The 23,712-nt window shown below is 29.5% G+C and overlaps 1 protein-coding gene across 1 annotated transcript in view; it reads right to left on the bottom strand.

Annotated features, from left to right (window-relative positions):
* Nucleotides 1-3,236: 3,236 nt before the first annotated feature.
* Nucleotides 3,237-23,712, bottom strand: part of LOC143232370 (protein ECT2-like) — a 70,635-nt gene continuing 50,159 nt past the window's right edge. The window contains exons 15-23 of the mRNA XM_076467713.1: nt 20,687-20,783; nt 20,294-20,375; nt 15,919-15,997; nt 14,330-14,449; nt 11,280-11,445; nt 11,000-11,154; nt 9,277-9,362; nt 7,029-7,203; nt 3,237-3,573 (exon numbers count right to left, since the gene is read on the bottom strand). Coding sequence (XP_076323828.1) covers nt 3,460-3,573; nt 7,029-7,203; nt 9,277-9,362; nt 11,000-11,154; nt 11,280-11,445; nt 14,330-14,449; nt 15,919-15,997; nt 20,294-20,375; nt 20,687-20,783 — 1,074 coding nt within the window. The 3' untranslated portion in view covers nt 3,237-3,459. The remainder of the gene's footprint in view (nt 3,574-7,028; nt 7,204-9,276; nt 9,363-10,999; nt 11,155-11,279; nt 11,446-14,329; nt 14,450-15,918; nt 15,998-20,293; nt 20,376-20,686; nt 20,784-23,712) is intronic.

Below are 23,712 nucleotides of genomic sequence, written 5' to 3'. Positions count from 1 at the left end.
AACCATGCAGTTGAAATACCAAACATCTTTAAGAGTCTGGGTTTATTTTAGTACTGTAGTTTCACAACTTTTGCAACTGTTACAAATTGTAGTCTACTCTTCATACAAAAGTAAAATAACATTAATTCCTAAAATCTAAAATTCGTTTCTGAAGCATCAGCACTAAAAATAGAAGATAACTTTATAAGGAAAGTGAAGTTGACAAAGTATATTATTAACGCATGGGATAACTGATGGTGTGGTTGGTCTGGTTTGTTTTGAATTTCGCGCAAAGCTACACAAGGGTTATCTGCGCTAGCCATCCCTAATTTAACAGTGCAACAATAGTGGTAAGAAAGCTAGTCATCACCACCCACCGACAACTCTTTCACCAACGAATAGTGGGATTGATTGTCACATTATAACGGCCCCACGGCTGAAAGGGCGAGCATATTTGGTGCGACAGGGATTCGAACCCGCGACCCTCGGATTACGGGTCGGGTACCTTAACCACATGGCCATGCCAGGCCGGTTGATCTGACTTTTGTTTAATAATTTCAGTCATATTCTATAAAATCACAAGGTATTCAAGATTTTATTCTTAAAAGTTACACCAACTAATTCAGATGCTACTAGTATCCTAAAATATACTCTAAAATACTTTAATGCATGAATATAACATACAGCATACTCTATAATATTTAGTACCATAAAGGTACAAAATAATGTACACGTGTACAAAAACTTTAAAAACCATTTAATAAGTGAAGCTATTTTAAACGATTTATAACGTCTGTTCATTTATCATTTAAACGTTTCTCCACTATCAGACTTCTATCGTCAAAGTTTTATTTTTGATAATATCCCATCGATTCATAAGAACATGAATAGTTGAATCAAATGTATGTTTCTCAGCGACTTGAGCCATGTTTGAGACTAAACACCATCATTCTAGGTAACTGTATCTTTTGATAAAGCCGTATAATCTGTTACTAGTTAAATATAATATTTCTAACTTATTAAAACTGTGGCACAAGTCAGTTTCATTGTACGTTTTTTTCAAACCATTTATTAGTTCAGTTTATTGTTATCCATTGGTAAACTTGTTCATTAATGTGTCAGAAATACGTGCAAAAAAACTACAATTTATCAGCGTGGTTTATTTTAAACTTTGTGAGACATTCTATCACAGCATTATGCTGTTTTATATTTTAGTGTGCATTCAATACAAGTGATCGTCATGATCTGTGTAGTTACCGATACTTCACCAAACTGTTAACCCTAAAACTACATATTCCATCTGAATCTTTCCAAACTTTTCTGAATCACTTCCCTGTTTGTGGGCAAGTGAGTTCACCTCAAAAGACCACCAAAATCATAATTAACACCACTAATTACAGCTGGGTTGACCCCTGTGTTATTTTACACAGAAAATTAGTGAGTTTACTTTTTTTTTTTGGGGGGGGGGTAGTTCTTTAAACTGAATGTTTAAACAAATAAAAATAAAATTATTCAATGAGATGCAATATGTGTAACAAAACAGTATTGAGAAAATAAAAAAAAAGGTAATTAAAAGGTAATATTTCAACAAGCTTATTTTTCTCGATCTTTAACTATAATTAACAAGTCTAGTTTACTGATAACACTCAAGACTGTTTCCCAGACACTTAACTCGTTAACCTAGTTTCCTGACTAAATACAGCAACTAATTAAAATGTTAAACTATACTATCAGGACATCAGAAATTGAATTTTTATGAAACACACTTTGAACATTCTTTGTGTAAACCAGCAAACAAAAACTTGTAACAGATTTTGTCAATATGTTTTTGATTTACGTCAGATGAAACGATAGTTGTTAAGACATTCATAAATTATATTTACAGAGAAAACTAATTTGATATAAAAATCTTTGCTATCTGAAAACAATTCAAGTTTTTCTGTGGTACTGTGGAATCTCCACCAAATGAAGCAGACTCTCTAAAAACCAGTTACTTTAACTGCAGGTTGAAGAAGATTCTAAGTAACGACTACAACAACTATATAAGCTCATCTCACTTCAAAGAGGAAATTAGACAAAAATGACTTAAATGCAGAAACGAAAAATAAGTGATCTTCGTCTATTACACAGAGGAAAAACAACGTTAGTATTAATGTTTTTGTTAACTACATTAAAGCTGAAACGAATTATTTGCAAAATATTTTCTTATTTTCTCATTCAACATTGTCTTAAGATCTGAAACTCAAACATAAATAAAATCATTTAACATATGCACATATGTTATCAGAATTAAATCATGTACTAAATATACAATCAAGTTTTCACAAAAAAAATGAAAATATACTGAACACTTAAAAAAATTCAAAAAAGGAAATTCCATAAGTACAACACTTTCTTTAATATCACAAAATCATCGTACACAGTTTTTGAAAATTCTGTGAATATTTCTCCAGTTTTTAGTGGATGATGTTGAACTGCTGTTCATTTAGTTCACCTGTAATTTAACTTTAGATAACTTATGCATCACACAGTGGTTGATGTAATAAAATGTCTATTTTCTTCTCCTGTCCATAGGACCTACTGTTCTAACATTGTTCAGTAACTAACTTGTTGAATATGTTGGTGTAAGTAATTCACAAAAAATAAAAAAATATTTTTACAATTTTGTGCATTTCTATTTTACAACAATTTTAAGATTTTTGGAGAATCAACTTCAAACTTAGACATTTTACAAATCATATAAATGTCTATCTGAATATCACCTAACACAGATCTTTCTTTACACCTAAATAAAAACTAAAGTTCATCACTGTAATCCTGTGCTTATGTCAGTGTTAATGTAGCAATTCTTTATTCATTAAGTAATAAAATAATCCTGTCTTTAAGGTAACAAGGAAAACTAGTTTGGATGCACACAAACAAAGATTATGTTCTCATAGTGATATTTTCAAGAGATTACTTGTGCTAGTCTTTACTACCTACAAGTGTCTGTATAAATAATTTAGATGCCGACCTAATCTTCACTGCTACAAGGAAGACAAATCTCCTGGGTTAAGTATTCAGTCTTCCACTGTTTTAAACAGATAATTATGATTTATTCAATCCCAAGATTTCTCTCTTTTCAAACTCAATAAGTGGCACTTCTATCAGACTGAGAAGCTTGAAGGTAATGATGTAACCACATTTCTTTGAAATCTCTATTGTACGAACACATTTAAGGAGGTTTTCTACAACATAATTAATACATTTACAGTGTGCAACAATAAACATAAACTTTATAAATTCACAATTATTGCAATATACACAAACACAGTATATTTCAGCTTAAAAAAATGTAACCACTCTTCATTTTTAAGCTTCAGCTGTATGAAAATTTGAAAATTGTTTTGAGAGAATGAGACTGCTCATAAACAGAGTAAAAAGACAGCAATGTTTCTCACTTCAATACAAACTATAATAAAACAGCAGACAAACAGTTGATTACAGGTATTTACTGGTAGCAGGTCCCAAGGATGCACTCTTTACTTTCTTTCCTAACATAGGGGTCACTGGAAGACTGGATGTGCTAGTTGCCAAAGATGAGTTCCCAAGTTCCTTTAAAAAATGGCAAAAGACTATTAGATCCTATTTATTGCTTGAACTTCACTTGTCAAAACACTACACAATACAAAATCAACGTCTACTGTTGATATGCTGTTAAATTTATTAAGCAGTGTTGATTAATGATAGACACTAACAAGATAGGTACAACTCTGTGTTTACACACAAGTTCAGACACACACCTGTACACACATTCATTAAAAAACACAGAATTTATAATACTATAAGTACTAAAATTCACCTTCTCTCTTATGCAACTTTTGATAAATTTTTCATCAATAATATATTAAGACGTGTTGCACTTTGCCATAAAATTAAGGAAAGGCCACAGTTAATAATTTATACCAAATCATACTATTAAATTTTAACTTGTAAATGTCATAAACAAAGCTGCAAGTTCAACACGATTTTCTAAATATTCTCATTTATAAAAGTAAGCTTAACACTTTACTGTAGCACAAATACAGGATGGAAACTTCCTTGCACACTTCACAATTAAGTTAAACAGATGCTTCCTACATAATTATAATCTGTTCAGCTACTACATTTACAATAACTAAATATTTGTGCTTTTTTAAAGAAAACTTAAAACAGAGTTTACATACAACTACTACTATGAAAAGAAGTGTGCTGAAAGGTTTTCCCAGCAAGAATTGTGTCATTTCCAATGCTGATAACCAACCTGCAGTGTAGTATTTTTCATTAGTAAAATCCCTAAAATAATTTTGTAAACAATGGAGGTTTATTTGCTTATTTTCTTACTGTCACGATATGCTGTATCTAAATTATATTTACAAGTTAATTTTTTTTCTTCTTTACACTGTAGATCTGTTGAAGGAACATTTCTATAAAATAATTCCTGAATAAAACATTCCCAGACAGGTGGACCCAACACTATAGCTTCCACGTTACCCTGACATAACACCATTGAATTTTTTTCTAGTGGGAGGTTGTGAAAGGTCAGATATATTCAACACCTGTGCATAATATCATGGATCTTCATAGAATAATCACAGCAATAAGAATTATAATTTCTGAGATGTTGAACAGAACATGAATGAAGATAAAGTATTGCCTAGACATTCTTTGTCAGCAACAAAAGGTACACATATGAAAGTGTACTGAGACAAGTTAAATAAAAGTGAAGTGTTTTATATATAATATATTTGAAGATATTAGTTTTTAAAAGGGGTCAAATAACTTATGAAAACCCAATACTTTATCACTTTACAACAAAACCATCACCCAATTGTTCTGAGGCCAACTATGGTGCTTATGTTGAATGCTTAACATTAATTTTAATTTGTTAAAAGATGGTTTTTTCAATCTTTATTATTTGATAATGGTGGTGATATTGGAGCAAACTAGTTTAATTCAAAGTTTTATGACATTGAGTCATAGCCAAAAGCAAAATAAAATTTACCAAGAAGTGTTTCAACTACATTTTATGTTACATTTACATATTACACCTACTATTTGTGAACTAAAAATAGGCCTATTGTTATTAATGTTACAGTCTCTATTTAAAAATGTTTAAATTGTGAATAAATTTTAATATTATTTTAATATTTTAACACATATTTCCTACTTGGCCTCAAAACATAAAGGATAAACATTTATTACTAGCAAATATATCTTTATCCTTTGTACAGTCAAAAGAGCTGAAAATGTCTGACAGAATGTCTGATCTGCACTATGTTTTCTAGTTCCTGACCTAGAATACAGTTAAAAGATTCAAGAGTGTTATTTAAATGTCTTTCAGAGTACATATCTAACTTTGTTCACGATAATGTTATTTTTGTGTGTAGTTTTTACCACAAATGTAGTGGTTCAAGAATTACTACACGACTGATGGGGATACAATCTAATTTGTTTTAGTTAAACTTCATTAATCATTCAACAATGTTTTCCTATCATTTTGAAAGGTTTTTTATACTTGTTTTATAAATAATTCTTGCCAGTCACACAGTATTTTTTTGTGTTTTTTTTCTTATACAGTTAAAAACTGTAAAAAGTAGTCACAGGCCAGAAAATAAAAAAATTTAAAATCTGTTATGGTAAAAAACAAATTTTGAAAACACAAATTTAACAAATATTGCCAAATAATCAGTATTTAAATTTTATATATTAAAAAAATAAAAAACTCAGTAAATCATGAAATTTAAATATATTAACTCTTATTCGCCCACATACAACACAGATAACTTCATTATATAATTTCTTTTCGTATCTGAATATTTTGAGTGAAGCTGTATAAAGGGGCTGTATCTATACATAGCCACTTTAATTTTAAACTGATAGACTGGAAGGAATGTAGTTAGTTAACAGTAGCCGTTAACAATTATCAGACTGGTCTTGTTTGACCAAATAACAGATTTTAACTGCCACTTTTACACTTCATCCCTGCCACCAATGTTTTGCAGCAAATGAGTATGCACAAACATTCAGTCTAAGAATGTTTGTCACTAACCTACGTCAGCCCATTTGACAATTATGAATTTATAGAACAATATTAACCTCTTCCCAGTGATACCAGCTTTCCTATATACAAAAACACATCTTTTTTGAACTGTAATATTAGTTTAATAATCATTAATCGAAATTAAATTACAGACTTTTATCCTGTCATAAAATATTCAAACATTTACTTATTGCATTTGACTACAAATGAATAGATACACCACAATCAAACAAGCATGTATCAAAGTAGATTATGGTGTAATTGACTACTACATCTCTCTTAACCAATTAATGAATACATGAAAACACCAACAGAATATTTAACCAAAGTTAAACTGTTTTTTATAAAATTAAATGTTTTAACCCATACAATCAGACTTGATTAGTTTATAAACAAGTTTAACAGTGAAGATTGCTTTAGATGGCACAACCAGGTACTCAGTTTGGATGAAAAGGACTTCAGGAAGACAGCCGTGTAAAAAGAAATGTATGGTTGAAGTCCTACTATGCATTTATTTTCATTGAGGATCCAATAAAAAAAATTATGCTTAAATTATTATTAGTCTTACCTGTTATCTAACAGCATGTTCGTATATACTGGGCATGCTGATAATTAATAGACTTTCTTAAGTACTTATCCAACATAATAAGGATGCAATCATAATTATTATATTCTTTGCAACAAATATACAACCCCAATCATTTATTTTTTTTAATGATATGAAACAAACACATAATTAATTGCTTGACTTGCTTTTAAAATTCCACTCAGCACAAAACAGGATTTCACATTTCAAAATATATTAAAAAATCAAGACATTTAAAATGACATTTTTTTTTAGAGTAAGCAGGCTTCTAAAATATCATTAATGAATAATCAAAAGTTAGAAGATGACACAAACCACTCAATATAACAGTTACATATGAACATAAACAGAATTCAAATGAAAATAAGTACAAAAGTTGAAAAAATCAATCCATATACACACCGTCAAGTTTGTGGTTGAAGCTAGTCGTAAACATTTTAATGATGAGGTAGGAGTGGTTCTGGAACGTAAAGGACTTATAATGGAAGACACAGCTCGTGTGAGTCCCCGCTTCCCTGGAGTATTTCTTTTGGTAGATAGAGCTCTTCCTATTTTCTCTCTAGTTTTGTAAGCAGCTCTACATCAAAAGATGAAACAGCTATATATAATTTATAACTCACATGTAAATATATTACACAGCATAAAAGGGGCAATTAGGTTCTTAAAAGATGTTCTTACAAATACAAGAAACAGAAAAGTATCAATTATACCCACCAAATACACTTTTGTAAAACATCAGCTACCACCACAACTAACATAAAAAATGTATCATTGGAAAATAAAACTGTTTTAATTAGTACCTAAACTTAAACCTAAAATTAAAAATGACTGTTGGAAGGAAATGAAACCAGCTGCAGGTGAAGAGACAGGTACCACAGAGATAGACATGACAGGTTAGTTACTGACATAAAAAAAAAAAAAACACACTAGATGTTGGGTAGTGGGAGAGTGAGAGAAAAGCAAAAGGTCTGAAATCTGGATATGGGAAGGTTAGGCATAGACTGATGAGAAACAGGAGTTAAAGAACAAGGTTAAGAAAAAAGAAAACTCAGGAAGATAATGAGAACTGAACTCATAGAACTTTCATCCAGGTTTCCAGTAAGAAGTGAACACCACCACAAACATTCAGATGAAGAAAGAGCCTGACGAAGACCATGTATACAAGTAGGAGGAAGATATATAGTAAGGAAGAATGCAACTTGACCCACTGAGTTTAAAGAACAGTTGCCTCATGTGTTGCCCTGATATCAGTGGGGTATTATTGTTGCATAATGACATCAACATGCACCAGCACAGTTCAAGTTAAAGATGTGTATTTAGGTGTAAGTTTACTTGAGGCTAGTGGCATGCAGATGCATGAGGGAAATAATTCTGTGTACAAAGGTGAGGTATTGTCTCAAACTTTTAACCTTTTTTTCTCTCAATAATTTTAGACATTAAGACATCTTAATGTATTCCCATAAAATAACCCTTCTAACCTTGTAACATCCTTGTAGTCCACACCTGAACTTTTCAAGTACATCAGTATTCTTTGTTAGAAAAGAAGGTACAAATTGTACACAATATTAAAAGTGAGCATACCAAATCATTATTATGGTAATAAATACCTCTTTGGACTTGTAATCAATGTCTGTAATAACTTCACTACTAGCAAGTGCAAAAATACTTTTCTTTGGTAGAAGTAACATGGGCATAGTATATTGTTAATTCATCTATTCTGTCCCAACCCACAACAAAATGTAACAAATTCATAGTTACTGATAGCTAAGTGAAATAACTTCAGGTTACACTGTATTTATGTAAAAAATCAGTGTTCAGTTTCTGTTATTTTCTTGCTATCTGATAATAAGTGCAAAAATATTCAAAGAAAGCAATTTCAAGCAGAAACACGAGCACTAAGTACATAGTTCTTAAAAAAAGGTTTTCACAAAAAATGAAAACAAATATCTGAGCTAAATACTACTAGAAAATGAAAAAATAATGTGCATTTGTTTATGAAATAAATAAGTAATAATTAAGCAATATTAATAAAATACATTTTATTCAGTCAAACAATTCTCAATAGTGTAAAAGTTTTAATGTTCAGTCCACTTTCTTCCGATACTGAATTACACATTTATTAACATTAGAATACAAAGTTTAACTGTTGGTTATATGATGAGAAAGTTAGCAAGTTATTGACTTAAGTACACAAATATATCCTTTATCAAAGTTGCTTGATAAAACAGTATAGATTTTATCTTCTGTTCAGTAGTTTTTATATCTTAGTTTTAATGTGCTGTTTTTTTAACTTCTGTGAATGAATACAATTAAATAAGAATATCTGTTAAGTAGTAGCTTCTAATGAAGTTATGAATTAAAAGAAAGCAGCAATTTTTCATTGATGTTTTTTTTTAGGTATTTGACAACAATATTTAAATGCATAAACATGCTTCACAAAAAATATCTGCATCCTATTGGTGTTACAAAACTTTTAATTGGTTTCAGTTTCTTAAAATCAATACCAAGTTCCGATATATTATTTGGATGTTGCATGATTTTCTGTAATACAAAATAAAAATATATCTGTGAAGTACTTCTCTTTACACTACTGTTTCTAGATAAAAAAAAGTAAGAACAGTAAGTTCAGTTCAAAACCCAACAAACTAACTTGATAGCTCTAGTGAGAGTACTGCTTGAGATATCAGAAGTTTCAATGGCCAGTTGCTGGGGCTCAAGACATGTAAGAAAATTCTCCTGTTAAATGAAAACATTTGAAACCATCAGGGATATTACTATTATTTGTAATATGCATTTATAATTATGCTAATATAGTACTAAATGTAAAGGAAAAATCATTATATATTAGTTTGTTACAACTTAAAAAACAAGCCAAAACAAAAATTAACAATTAGTGCAGCATTTTTGTTTGTTCACAAAAGTAAACAATGTTGCAGCATTTTGTGTTTCAGTTTGTTATTTTTTTTTAAGTTATAACAAACTAATATAATTAGTCAGAAGTTTGGATTTGCTGTTCTTAACACAGTCCTTACTTGTGATTTTACTTACTTTATCAAAATGAATTAATTTTCACAATATATATATATATATATATATTACCAATGCAAATTAAACAGCTTCTGACCATTTAATGGTAAACTGGTGAATGTTTTCAATTGCCTTGCGTTAAGATGTGAAACAACCAACAGTTATGCTTATCTTCATGCCATGTGACCAAAATAACAGTGGTGCCATCTATTCACTGGCACCACAAAAAAAAACCCATAAAATTTCACACTGGGTATGTTAAGATTCAGATATTTAAAAAACTAGGTGTGGTCTGTGCAACAACCATTTGTTTATAACAAAACACAATTTTAAATAAAACTTCTCTCCTCACAGCAAGAACGCAACTTTCACTAGGACTGCATGCAAGGGTTTGATTATATCTTTACTATAATAATTTTGTAAAGGCAATGTTTTGATGATGAAAATATAAATTACTCAATAACTGAAACATAAATTACTTTAGTACTTTTTATTCTACACAGTTCATACTTGGGCTCCCTTGCTCTGTCTGACTACCTTAAATAAAAAATAAATAAAATATTTGTAACTGTTTCTTTATCACTAGTACTAGATATCATTCAAATTAAACAATTACTCAGATAATTTTTACAACATTTATTAATAGCATAGACAACAGAATTTAATTTTTTATCTCATCTGCACAATTTGTTTCAAGTATTGAAGATAAAAATGTTAACTTTTTTGATGCAAAATAACAATAAATAAATTTTAAATATGTATAATTGCTCATAGTACCAAACAGTACAGGATATTCATTTCATTATTAGATAATTTATATTATTTTTGATAAGTAATTAAACAAGATATTTTAAGAAACAAATCTTCTTAAAACAAAGTTGTTTGTTTTTTATTAATCAGTGTTCTTTTAGCTTCCATTGTAATAACTACTTTTTCCAAAATCATTCAACAATAAAACTGGATAACATTTACAGCAAATGGATAAAAGCAGAAGAATGATTCATTTGTCTAAGATTGTTTTTCTTTCTTTTTACAGAGAAGAATAAAATAACCAATCTTCTTCTACAAGATGAAGGATAAATTTACTAAACATGTTTTTTTTATTTGTTTGTTTACAGTCAAAGCTTACATATCAACAGTGTATGGAGATAAATAACTTTTCTGATCTTCAAAACTGGTACTAATTCAAGCAACACACAAAAAAAAAAACATAATACAGTTATAACTATTTCAATAAAGGTACACATATTAAGAAATGACATTACTGACACTAATGTTAACAATTAGTTAATTTTCTTTAAAACACATATCAAATAAATTAATTAAAAAAGATTAAAACCACCTACAGCATCTGCTCGACATACAGCATTGGCCATGTGTCTACATAACAACCGAAGGAAATGGCCTTTGTCAACATCCTCACCAAGCAGAATAAAAGTGTAAAGTCTTTCTTTCAATTCCTGATTGGACCGTACTACTAAAGCAAAAGTGTTCTTGCACTCTGGAGTAAAAAACATAATTTGTATTTACTACTTGCAATTCCATTTCAACACTACTTTACCATCACTAATACAGTTTCAAGTTTTTATTTCTATATGTTCTATGTACTCAATTAATCGAGCCTACCATTAGTTTCTTTTATGTCCACTACACGTTTAATATGGGGTAAAGGCATCAGCTGAAGATGTTTAAAGCATTTCTGTTGTGACTTAAACCCAGCTCCTGCTGCTGAGAGAGTTGTTATACCAGGACTTTTGCCAGCACCAACTCCTCGACTTCTTCTTTTACAGATCTATTTGGAGAACAACAAAACAGTAATCCACTTAACAATATAAATTAACTACATAGTAGGCTAATGTATCTACAAATTTATAATATGAAATAAAGACATTTAAAGCCAACTTTCAGAACATTCACGAGTAGTATGGATCCGGAGACTTTTTTTGTTCACCAAGTGAATATACTAGTAACTAATTTAAAGAATTAACTCGTTAGCTAGTGACAGTACAGGGGACAAAATATCCAGATTTGTATTGCAGTTTTTCTCTTTACTTAGTGTAACATTCAAATCATCATTTTCTTGTGTAGTGAGACTTCCTATGACACAATGAAAATACCTTAAGGTTCCAGTTTGATACATCAAAAGCAAAGTTGAAGTTCCTTTCTTGGAAATTTCCTCTAAAGAGCATGTACATTATCACTCTTTGTCATATGCATATTGCATACACATACATTATGTAGTAACTTGTTCTTGACACTTGAAATGTGCTCAGTCAGCACTTGTAGCCTAGCAAACTACACTAGACTAAATTACATGTAGTACATGCATTGTATGTTTAGCCTCTTACAAACTCTCTCAATACAGCCTCAGTTGCATGGACCAACTATATGAATACTTTTAATGCTGTAACTTCTTCTGACACTGTATATGCATCTTTCCAAAATTAGCCAGACTTCTAGTAATCAATACAAGTCATTTTTACACACAGTTTTCTTTAATGAAGTATTTTTTACCAAAGATTTGTTTGTGAATATATCATGTTTTCAGTGCAAGTGCAAAGTAATTTTCATGGTAAGATTAAAAAGTACTTTTTTTTTTAAATTTCAAAAGTCATTTGTGCAATCTCTAAAGCATTTTAAATACACTTTAAACTTTTTCTAGTAAAAATTTATATTTTATCTATCCGCTCTATATAAGATTAGTCAATTTAAATGACCTCATAACCACTGAAAAAAAAATCTAAATTAACTTTCTTTTCTTTCTATAATGACTTCAAGTTCTATCATGAAACCTTATTTGTTTAAGTAAATTTTAACTAATAGTACACACCTATTTATAACCAAGTTTTATTGTTTTATTGCCCTTTAAACCACATCTAACTAATGTATCTGCCATTATAAACTGTAAATCACTTAGGGCATATGCAGCTCATTCTACACTATTAAATTACATTACCTGTGTCCTGCTCACTTGCATTCCTCATGAAACATTTTTATTATATTAATTATTTACCTAATCTAATCTTAGCTTACTTAAAAAAAAATCCTATTTTAATATTTAGTTACTTTTATTTTGATAATTAAATAATAAACATGAAAAATAAGAAATAGTCTTAACCAGACCTTTTTCTTTTCTTGCTTTCAATTGTCGAGGTCAAGTAAACCAATTATTTTATACTAATGGTAGTATTGCACTAAATCTTCTTTGATTGAAATAAATCATCAAAGAATGTAAATTAATGACATTCAAAAGGTAGACAATTTTCCCTAACTTTCTTAATTTTTCTAGCAATGTTACAAGAGCTATTACAAATTAAGCCAAGCTAATCAATGTGTTTCCTAAAAGAATGAAGCTTCTACTTAGAGAAATTAACATTTTTCTGCACAGAAAATAACATATCATTTGATATATGAAAACCTTGGCATTCTATTGGTTATGAAAATCATAGTATTACACATAAAAAGAACTTAACAAATCTTAAAAGAAAGATATATCAAAAGGGTATGGCAAGAGGGGATTGGTTTTCTATTTCATGACTATAACAGAGAGAGAGAGAGAAAATACTATGAAAATTATGCTTTGTCTCAGTGGTAACAATGTCATAATGAGTAGTTTAAGTTAAATTTCATACCTCTTGGAAGAGATGCCTAAAGAAAAAAAAAAATTACATTTCTCATACTATGGTAATTCAGATTTTTTTTTTCCTAATATTAGTTTATAAAATGAACTTAAAGCTTCCATACTGTTAAAATGTTGATCAGTGCAATGATCTTATACTATACTAATTGGTACAACATTAACAAATGGTAATTTAATTCAATTTTAAACGTGACTCACTAAAAACCTTGCAACATGTGCAGTAAAAGATGCTCATGGCAAGAGGAGTAATTACTGCTGAAAATTCACTAGGTTTTATTTTTTTTAAATACCTGTGAAACTACATTATGAAGAGAATGATAAAGCCTTCCCCCCAAAAACAAATTAACTACACTAATTTGAAAGCACATTTACAACAACTTTGTTCAGTTGCAATATCTTCAAGCCACTTTATCTGGTTAATCAATTATTGCTTTATTTTGCAAAAACTGAGGTGTTTGGTATTTCTTGCAGTTTTGATTTCTACTTTATATACAAAAAACTATTTTTTTCATGAAAAGTCATGTATAATACAATTAAATGTTAGAGTTTGAGCTGAATAAAAGCATATCATTTACCTCTTTTCATTAGATGTCTTTTAGAGAGAGTTGAAGATTTTTAATGCTGGATTAAGTTGCCATAATGTGTTAAATTGAAGTATGTTAAAAAGATTCTAAACAATATTTGCAGAATTGCTAATCAAGTTCAATACTGATTAGCAGTTTCTACTAATCAAATCCACCAAATTATTTTCTTCCCTGTTGTAGATAAAAAACAACAACAAAAAACAAGCTGATGTGAAAATTTTGAGCTCAACTGTCATAAAATGATCTTATACATAACTTATCAAGTTAAACTACAAGTTTGATAAAGCTGGACAGCCTTAAAAATCTTTTATAATAAAACAAATTGAAGTGTTGCTTTTATATTATTATTATTATAAGATGTACACAGCAAAACTTTTGTTAACATTGTTCAAAATGTTTTATCAGGTTTACATCGTATTATCAGATGAGATACAAGAACTGTTTACAATTACCTCTAGCATATCAGTGAACAGAAACATGGTAATAGTGTCTCCTTTACGACTAATGCTATCTCCTAGTTCCTGAGTGTCTGCTCTTGTTACAAAACTTCGATGAGAAGACAATAGGTGAGCCTGAAAATTAGGTTTTGTTAAACAAAAGTTATGAAACAAATCTAAGCACCAAATGTTTCCAAGTTTTACATTTAACAATATGACAAAGGAAAGGTAACACCAAAATATATTAAGATGGAAGTATTTTTTCATTTTTAATATACTTTGGTTATTGGTAAAAAGACATTTTACTAAGTCATTAAAAACTATGTAAACTTACTTAACACCTTAGTAACTGAACTGTGTAAACCCTTACCTTAAAAAACCTCCACAAAATCAAATGATAATAAAAATTAATGATACAATTTCATATAGTTAAAGAAAACTGAACTTAAAAAATATTTTTTTAAATACATAAAAACAAACATTCAATTAAGACTACTAACTAACTGCATATGATTAGAATCTTCTTTCTCTAAAACCAAAAATTCTTTCTTTACACAAACCACTACACACATACATTAATTCCTAAACCTAATAAAGATTAAGTAATAAGAAAAAAACACATTGTAGGGTCAACAGGATAACAAACTGCAACTGCTGAAACAATTCTGAAAAATCAAAGTACAAAAACAGCAACAATATAAAAGCTGGTGTGAATATTAAAGGTAGCACACTCATTAAACCTAACATGATTATGATATTGTAAGAGATATAAGAAGCAAATGTTCATGAGAACAAATTATTAAAATATTTTAATTCACAATTACTAAAACTATAATGTAACATAACAGTGTGAATAATGTTACACACAGTAATATATGACTAACCAAAAGTATAATGAATTGTTTCAATTGTTCTTTCTCTGTTTGGTATTGTGGTATTTGGTTTCATTCCATTTACTGTTTTTATAATTAATATATTTTGTTTTAACTACATTTGCAGTTTATAATAGAAGATGAACTCAGAAGTGAGCAATTAATTGGTACTGTAAATTTAATTTCAATTTCAAATCTTGACACGCACATGTGCACACAAAAAGTACAATGCTACACAAGTTGATCATAAACTGAAGTATACAAGTAGAAAGTGATACATCATCAAAAACCAACTCAGCCCAAGAGTAAATCTCTTCTCAATTTAAAATTCTTATTTTTAGAGTGTGATTATTATATAAATGGTTTAATGATACCATATTTCAACCATAAATCAATGCCAATTTCTCAATACATGCAGCCTGATACACAAACTTTTAATACTCTCAGTAAACTACAACCTATATGCTGTTTTAGAGTATGTTTTATTAGTTGTTGCACTTTTTGGCCTTTTCTTGTTTTCTAAGTGAGCTATTGGGTGAACCTGCTATCAAAAACAATCATTCAAATACAGTCACTTATATTATTACTTTCCTGATTAACAACAAAAACAAGAGTAACGTCAAATTTAAAATTAATACAAATTCAAAAATTTTCATGTATTGTAGTTGTTAGATTAGTGCCAAGGTCTTAATATTTGCAAAATGTAAACATATTCATGTTAAGGAAACCTACTGGACAATTTTCAATATCATTTATAATGTCAAACATTGCCACTTGGCCTTCTGTCTTCCTCTTATCTTCATTAATGTGCCTAAAGGAAAAACATCCTGAACATTAAAGAGGATTAAATGAATTGGCCATCACTATTATATTAAGTTTATATATCATTTAGAAATTAAGTAGTTTTGCATAAACAATACAAAAACACACAGTATTCTCATTACAAAGTACTGATCTGAAAGGCTTTAACAATGAAGTATGCCAAATGTAAAACAGTAAGTTCAAAACAGACTCCCTGTTATAAGTAACTCACATACAAGTCTGTATTAATTACAAAGAATCTCACTCTGAAATGGTAGAAGCCGAAGTACAAATTCAATTGCCTTTACCATGATTGGTCATGGCTCAAAGGCCATGTCATCATGTTTAATGACTTGCATTCAAATTTTTTTTTTATTACTATTTTATGAATTTCTGTCAACAAGTTTGGCATTAAGTTGTAGATTGTAATTCAAATTTTACCATTATATACTAGTTAATTTATTAATTTAAAATTAAATATTAAAATTACACTTCTAAATAAAGAATTTTGTGGGTCCCATGATATGTTCATGCAACAGTGATAAAAATTAAATGTTTCTGACATTAAAATACTAAGTCTATATACAGTTTTATGTGAATTAGGAACTCAAATTACCAATACTATCAAGCTAGAATATAAAATGTCATATTTTTTCATTTTGCTGAGATATTACTTATATACTGAATCAAACATAGTGGATATGTTCCCCTCTTTATATTTTGGAAGCAATTCTTTATATATGCTTACTTAAATACACAAACCAGATGTAAATAACCAATCAACAGCTTAAAATGTCTTCCTAGTGGCTTTCACACCCATTTTAATGTGTTAGGAGCTGTTTCGTTCTTTTGAGAAGATATTTTAACACTCCTACGAAAAGACGTTTCTAGTCCTGATTTCTCCAAGCCCGTTCCCCTGGCTGTGGTTTCGCTAGATAGTAGATAGGGACAGTGGGAATCTCGTTAATCCATTCATTAATGGATTTAAATGGCAATTTCATTTAAATACAAAATTATTAGCCTAATATTAATAACCTTTCAAGTTGCTCTGGGGCCTATTAGGCCCCACTTTTCGTAGGAGTGTTAAAAAGCTTTTGTCTTCAATCTGCTCAAAAGTTTATATATTGTTTTTTTTAGATTTAAATACAGCTTAGTTACTGAGTTTAATAGATTATAATGGAATTCTATGGTATTGATATGGTAATTTATGTTTTTGGTTTATGGTTTATTCAACTGTACATGCATAAAACCTGAAAAAAAAATTTATATCCTCCATGTGCAAAATTTTAAGCCTTATTAACCTATGAGAAGCAGCACCAAGTATATTTGTGTCAGTTAGAAGAGTTAATTGTTTGCTTTCCTTCTTTATTTACTGGTCTAAGTTTTAAAAAATAAATTTTAATAACTTATTTCTAAATAGTAATAATCTACAGACATATATAATGTATAATATTTGAAATGTGACTGTATATTACAAAATACTAGTCTACTAAAACACAGTCAAAATAGAGTCATTTGTAAATAATAAAGGTCAGTTTTATACTACTAGACACAGTAACACGAGTGCATGTGTTAACATCAATGCAAGTTCCGTAACATTAGCCATACACAAGTGGAAGGTCAATATGAGAATAACAGTAAATATAAATATATAATGTTATGCGACTTGAACTATTTTGGCTAAAAATTTTTATTCCTGTGTTATAATCTTTAGACTAGAATTAGAAAGACATAACTTATACTTCCTAATTTTTTATGGTAGTTAAGAGGTCAGTCAAATTAACAAATAACACAGAGTAGAGAAAAAAAACATCCAAAACATAATCTTACTGAAAACAAATATTTAAAATGTATTTAGAAGGATTTAGAGATTAGACACATAATATCTGAGGTTTTGGGGATGAAGATAGTTTTTAATCATAACATGAAAATCACTTTGCATTCAGACTAGTAGTAAAACAGAATTGATGTTTTCACAAACAAATATTTAGTAAAAATGCTTCATTAAAAAAATCCAATTCTTTTGTGTATAAAAAATTTTCAATCTTTACTTAAAAGCCTATTAAATTTTGTTAAATTCACATTTGGTACATGTTTGGTAAAGACCACATGCATTTTGTAGACAAAAAAATGAGATTATTTAAAGAACTATTTTAACTAAAAATCTGTTTATGTGCAAAAACAGCTCGTTTGGGTTGAGAAAAGAACAACGTTGTTCGCTCTTCTATGTAAAATATTTTCTCAATCCAAACGAGCTGTTTTTGCATATAAATTTCTCAACAAGTGGGTTTCTCGACATCACTGATTAAAAATCTGTTTGTAAAATTAGTCTTTTTTTGTTACTAGTCTGAGTGTAAAATTATTTCATGTTATGATTAAAAAAAATAAAACTTTTCTTTGCCCTAAAATCTCAAATACTGTGTAATCTCTTGAACCTCTTAAAAACATTTCAAACATTTGTTTTCAGCAAGACTTTATTTTATTTTCTATACTCTAATCATGTTGAGAAACCATGCAACCACCATTAAAAAAAATAAAAATAAATATAAATTATGTTTTTTCAATGCTAGAATGACTATATATTATAACACAAAGACACTAATGTTTTAGTCTGAGTAGCTTAAGTCTCATAATGCTATGTATTTACATGTACACTTATTTTTCATTACACAGACTTTATGCCTAGCTAATATTACATAACTTGCATTGACATGGTGCATGTGCACTCATGTTTTGTATCCAGTGATATAAAACTGACCTTTAGTCTTCCCTTTCTCAGCTGTTTTATTGGACTAGTATTTTGTAAAATACAGTTACACTTCAATTTTTATACATTATATATGTATATATAGATTATTACTATTTAAAAATAAGTTACGAAACATATTTTTCTTAAAATATAAAACAATAAATCAGGAAGCACAGCAAACAATTATCTCTTCTTGCTACAATCTTCGTACTTGGTTGCTACTGGATATAGGTTACTGAGCCTTTTAAAATTTTGCAAGTGAAGAATATAGCAAGATTTTTTTTTTTTAGGTTTTATATATACAGTCAAATAACCAAAAAATCATAATTAACTACACTGACACCATATAATTCAACTATAATTTATTAGACTTGGTAACCAAGGGAACACTGAAGCTCAGTTTTATATTATTGGATACATAACATGAGTGCACATGCACCACATCATGCAAGTTATGTAACATTAGCTAGACAGCCTATATAATGAAAAATAAGTGTACATGTAAATATATAGCATTATGAGACTTAAGCTACTTACACTAAAACATTTGTGTCTGTGTTATACAGTCATTCTAGCATGAGAAAAGCATGAATTAAATTTTAAAAAATATGAACCTTGAGCAAACTGAAATGGCTTAGAAAGTCACTTTGAAGACATTCTAAGCTGTTGATTGATTATTCACATGTCATATATGGAGGTATGTGTATATAGGAGCCATTCTCAAATATGGTAAGAGGTAAATGGGGCCACTGTGTTTAATTCAGTACATAAGTCATATCTCAGCAAAATAAAAAGATAAGAGAATCTAATTTTATATTCTAGCTTAATAATATTAATAATTTGAGTTTCTAACTTATATGAAACTATAGAGTTAGTATTTTAACATCACAAACATCTAATTTTAAACAGTGCTACATTCACTAAAATCTATATTTATGTGTTTTTTTAATATTTACTTTTAAAATAAGAAATCAACTCATATATAGTATTAAAGTTTGAATTATAATCTACAATTCAATTCCAATACTTATTCAAATAAATTAATAAAATAGTATTTCAATAAAATTTTGAAAGCAAGTTAACAGATGCAATGACATGGTCTTCAACCACGACCTGTAGCAAAAGGGTTAATTACTAACGAGAAAATTTCTAAAATGTAAAGCATGAAATTTAACAAAATTTCAGTTTATATTTGCAGATGTTAAATTAGTACTAAATAGAAATATTAGTTTCTAAAATACAAAGCATGAAACTCAAGTTAAAAACAATCTCTTTGAAAAGCAGATTGTAAAAAAACAGTAAGTTTAAATATTAGGTTCTTTTGATTTGAATATGTACATTGCAATAATTGCTTCTGAAAGCTCTTATAAAACTAATTTTCACATAACTGTTGTTCAACAAATGTATATCAAACTCAGTTTTATATTTAAAGCTACAAATATCAAAATCACGTAATCTGAATACTACCTCAGACCATTTGAAAATCTTGTCCATAAAGATTATCTCTAATAAAATGGTTTTAATTAGTAAAGTTAAAAATAAAACAAAAATACTCACATCATGACTTCTTTCAGAGACCTGATAGCCTTGTCTACAGCTTCATGGTCTGGGTTACTTTTTTGTGTATGCTTCAGAATATCTGTCATTGAAAATTATTGTACTAGTTGAACTTTATTTATATTTAATAACTTAGAAGGTTCTAGCTTAAGAACAAAAAAAAAATCATAATTCTCTCTTTAAGTAAATACTTAAGTATTTTATAACATTCATGAATATCAAATGTAAAAAAATAATACTAGATTTGGTGGATTTTAAATGAAACATCAATATCATGAAGCTTATATTCCAATGATAACAACAGATCTTCAGGAAATAACACAATGAAAAAAAACAATAACAATATAAACTACAAAAAAAGAATTTAGAGGTAAAACTGAAATTTGTACATACCATTTAGCAACAAAACTACACTAGGCAGACGCTGAACAGGACGAATAAGTAATTCAACCAAGTTCTGACGACCACACTCAGGTTTACTTTGACAACGCTGGGTAAGTAGATAAAAATTATAAAATTCAATTGCACAATACAATACTAAAACAATCTACTTAGAGTCTATCTACTATAATTTCCTATCATTAAATGGTATAAGAAATCCTTCAATCATATTATTCTTCAAGCTAATGGTATATTATATGAAAATTTGTATTTCCATCAAAGTTCAAAGGAGGATAAATTACACTAAAAATGAACAGTATCCCTTTGTAAAGATAGCTGTAAAAATAGGTACATATCAGTATACCTATTCATATACATTTATGTACAAAATATACATAAATTTATGTCAGGATGTACAAAGTGAATGTGCTGAATGGATGCTCAAATCTCAGACCCTTTTTCCTTATACTTTGAAATGAGTTTAGTTCAAAATGAGAAATGATGTATTACAATTTCACATCAGAAATAAAATAAATTGTGAAACTTCATTTGACTGCTATAATCTGTTATACATTGCTCTTATATTATTTGAAATAATATATGCATAAAAAAGGACATTCATTTCTGTAAATCAATTAACTTTGTTTCAAGTGACTGCTTTCAGCCTCAAGGGTCACTTGAAACTCAAAATTAAAAACTATAACATTTGAAAATCAGTTTTTTTTGTTCCTATATATTCTTGTGATTCTCTTTTCATACTTGAAGTTTTTCTATGATACTATACCTACTGAAAAACAGAATTAATCTATTATACATCATCATTACTTAAGGATATTAGCAAGTATATTAGGTTAGGCTTGAAACAAACTAATCAAACAACACAAATTCATTTTAATAATATTAAATTTTACTCTAACATTTTAAGTTTATTGAATTCGAATAATATACACTGACAATGATTTCTTATAAAGGTAATGATGATGTCCATTTGAAAGATAAGGTTATTTTTCTCAAATTTTTGAGTCTTGACATAGTTGTATCATTAATAGTGGGTTTAGTTTGATTCTTTAACAATTAATGAAAATTAATTGTTCTGTTTAGTGTCAAAGTGAAAAATTAAAAACAATTTTTAGGATAACTGACAGTAATTGTTTAATACTTTGTTTTGAATCAGCAGCATGATGACTCTAATGTCAGCTAAACTGAATTAAATAAAACATTCAGTTAATATCAAAGCATTATTTTTAATATTGACTGACTAAAATACTTAGTATTTCTTTAGTATATGATATCAAAATGAAAGGTTAATTATTTTTACTAAAAATATATTATCTGTATTAATTCTATCATTACTGTGAACTTTATTCATGATGTAAGAAAACAAGCAAGTTTGAAACAAAAATAAAATTAATTATAACTCATATGCCTTCCAAAGTAGACCCTCCACCAGGGGAATTAAAAGAAATCATCTGAACTCTTAAATGTTATCTAAACATTAAGGGTCCCAAAAATGTTGAGGGTATCCTGAATTATGGTTTAAAATGAACAATTAAATTCCACTTTTTGGCATAAATAGTACAATGTGTATACTGCATAGCTTCTACATAATCCAGGGCAAGAGAAATGGCATACAATTTGGCTAAGAACACAGAAACTGTTGAGTTTCCATGATCAATCACTGAGCTACAACAAATCATGGCAGATCCCACAGTCACCTGATTTCAAACCATCAGTATAAATAGGAAAAGAAAACTGGTACGAAAATTGTTCAGCAGAAATAATAAGATACTTCCAATCAGGAGTATCCAACTTCCTCAGATGAATCAAAGATAGGTAATAAGCCACAACATGGGCTGATCAGTGAAAACAGCAACATCATCCAATGGCACACCCAACTTAGCCAGCTGTACCTGGATATGAAAGCTAAAGGAAATGCAGACCATCTATTCTGAAAGAGCATAGACCACTGAGGAAAGAAGACAACTCCAGGCAGAATGCTATGGTAAGGATCAATGTTTAATGACATACTGTAAAGAAAGTTGCAAACAGCAGAGGTGAAAGGGAAGTTTGTGGGACTCAGTGTACACACACTGGACTGGAGAAGTGCAGAAAGTCCCTGTGTAAAGATGAAATTCCACATGGTGAATGGGATCTAGAAGGCTGAGATCTTTGCAGAATCATAGACCAGAAACCCATAATTCAGTTTGGAGCAAATGAGGGCATGATAAATCCTAAACATAGAACATTAATCCACTCTCCAAGAGATGGAAGAGAAGACACGGAGGAATGTTCAGATCCCTCTTACACTTGACACATAGATGCTAGATTTGAGAAATTAAAGCTAGCTTAGGGTCAAAGATAAGCCTCAAGAACTTTGCTTCAGGAGCTATAGAAAGTACAACATCACTGAGATGGAGCTTGGGATCAGAATTTACACCCCATTGATGGCAAAAAGTGAATGCAAATGGTTTAGAGAAAGAAAAGATAAAACTATTTCCTGTGGTCCACTTCAACAAGTGATTGAGGGCAGTGTGAAGCTGCCACTGAATAAACCTCATGTCCAACAACCAACATGAGGCGTGGATGTCATCGACTTAGAGCCCATTCGTGACAGTAGAAAGATGTTGTGCAGTGATAACATTAATCTTGATACTGAAAAGTGTGACACTCAAGACACAGCACTGAAGGACTCTTAAATCCCTGTGGAAAAGAACAGGAAAGTATGCAAAACCACATGAACTTGGAGTCTCTCTCCTGTAAAAAGTTCTGGATAAAAATGGGTAAATAGCCATGAAACCCACAGGAGTGGAGGTTGTTTACCAATGATCTGATCTTACTATTATTTTATTGAATTTGGGGGATCCATAATGGTGGACCCATCAACCACAGAGTCATACAAGGGGACAGATGACAATGCCATGGATTACGAGCACTATACCCAAATGCGAGCATCAGACATAAGGTCCACAGCACCCACTGAGAATGCCCAACACCCCAAAGTAATTCTCTACAGGAATTCAAAGCCAAAGTGGCATGCA

This window comes from Tachypleus tridentatus, chromosome 11, assembly GCF_004210375.1.
Source record: "Tachypleus tridentatus isolate NWPU-2018 chromosome 11, ASM421037v1, whole genome shotgun sequence".
In the NCBI taxonomy this organism is placed as follows: domain Eukaryota; kingdom Metazoa; phylum Arthropoda; class Merostomata; order Xiphosura; family Limulidae; genus Tachypleus; species Tachypleus tridentatus.
Note: the sequence above shows the minus strand (reverse complement) of the source record. Positions and strands in the feature narration are given on the sequence as shown.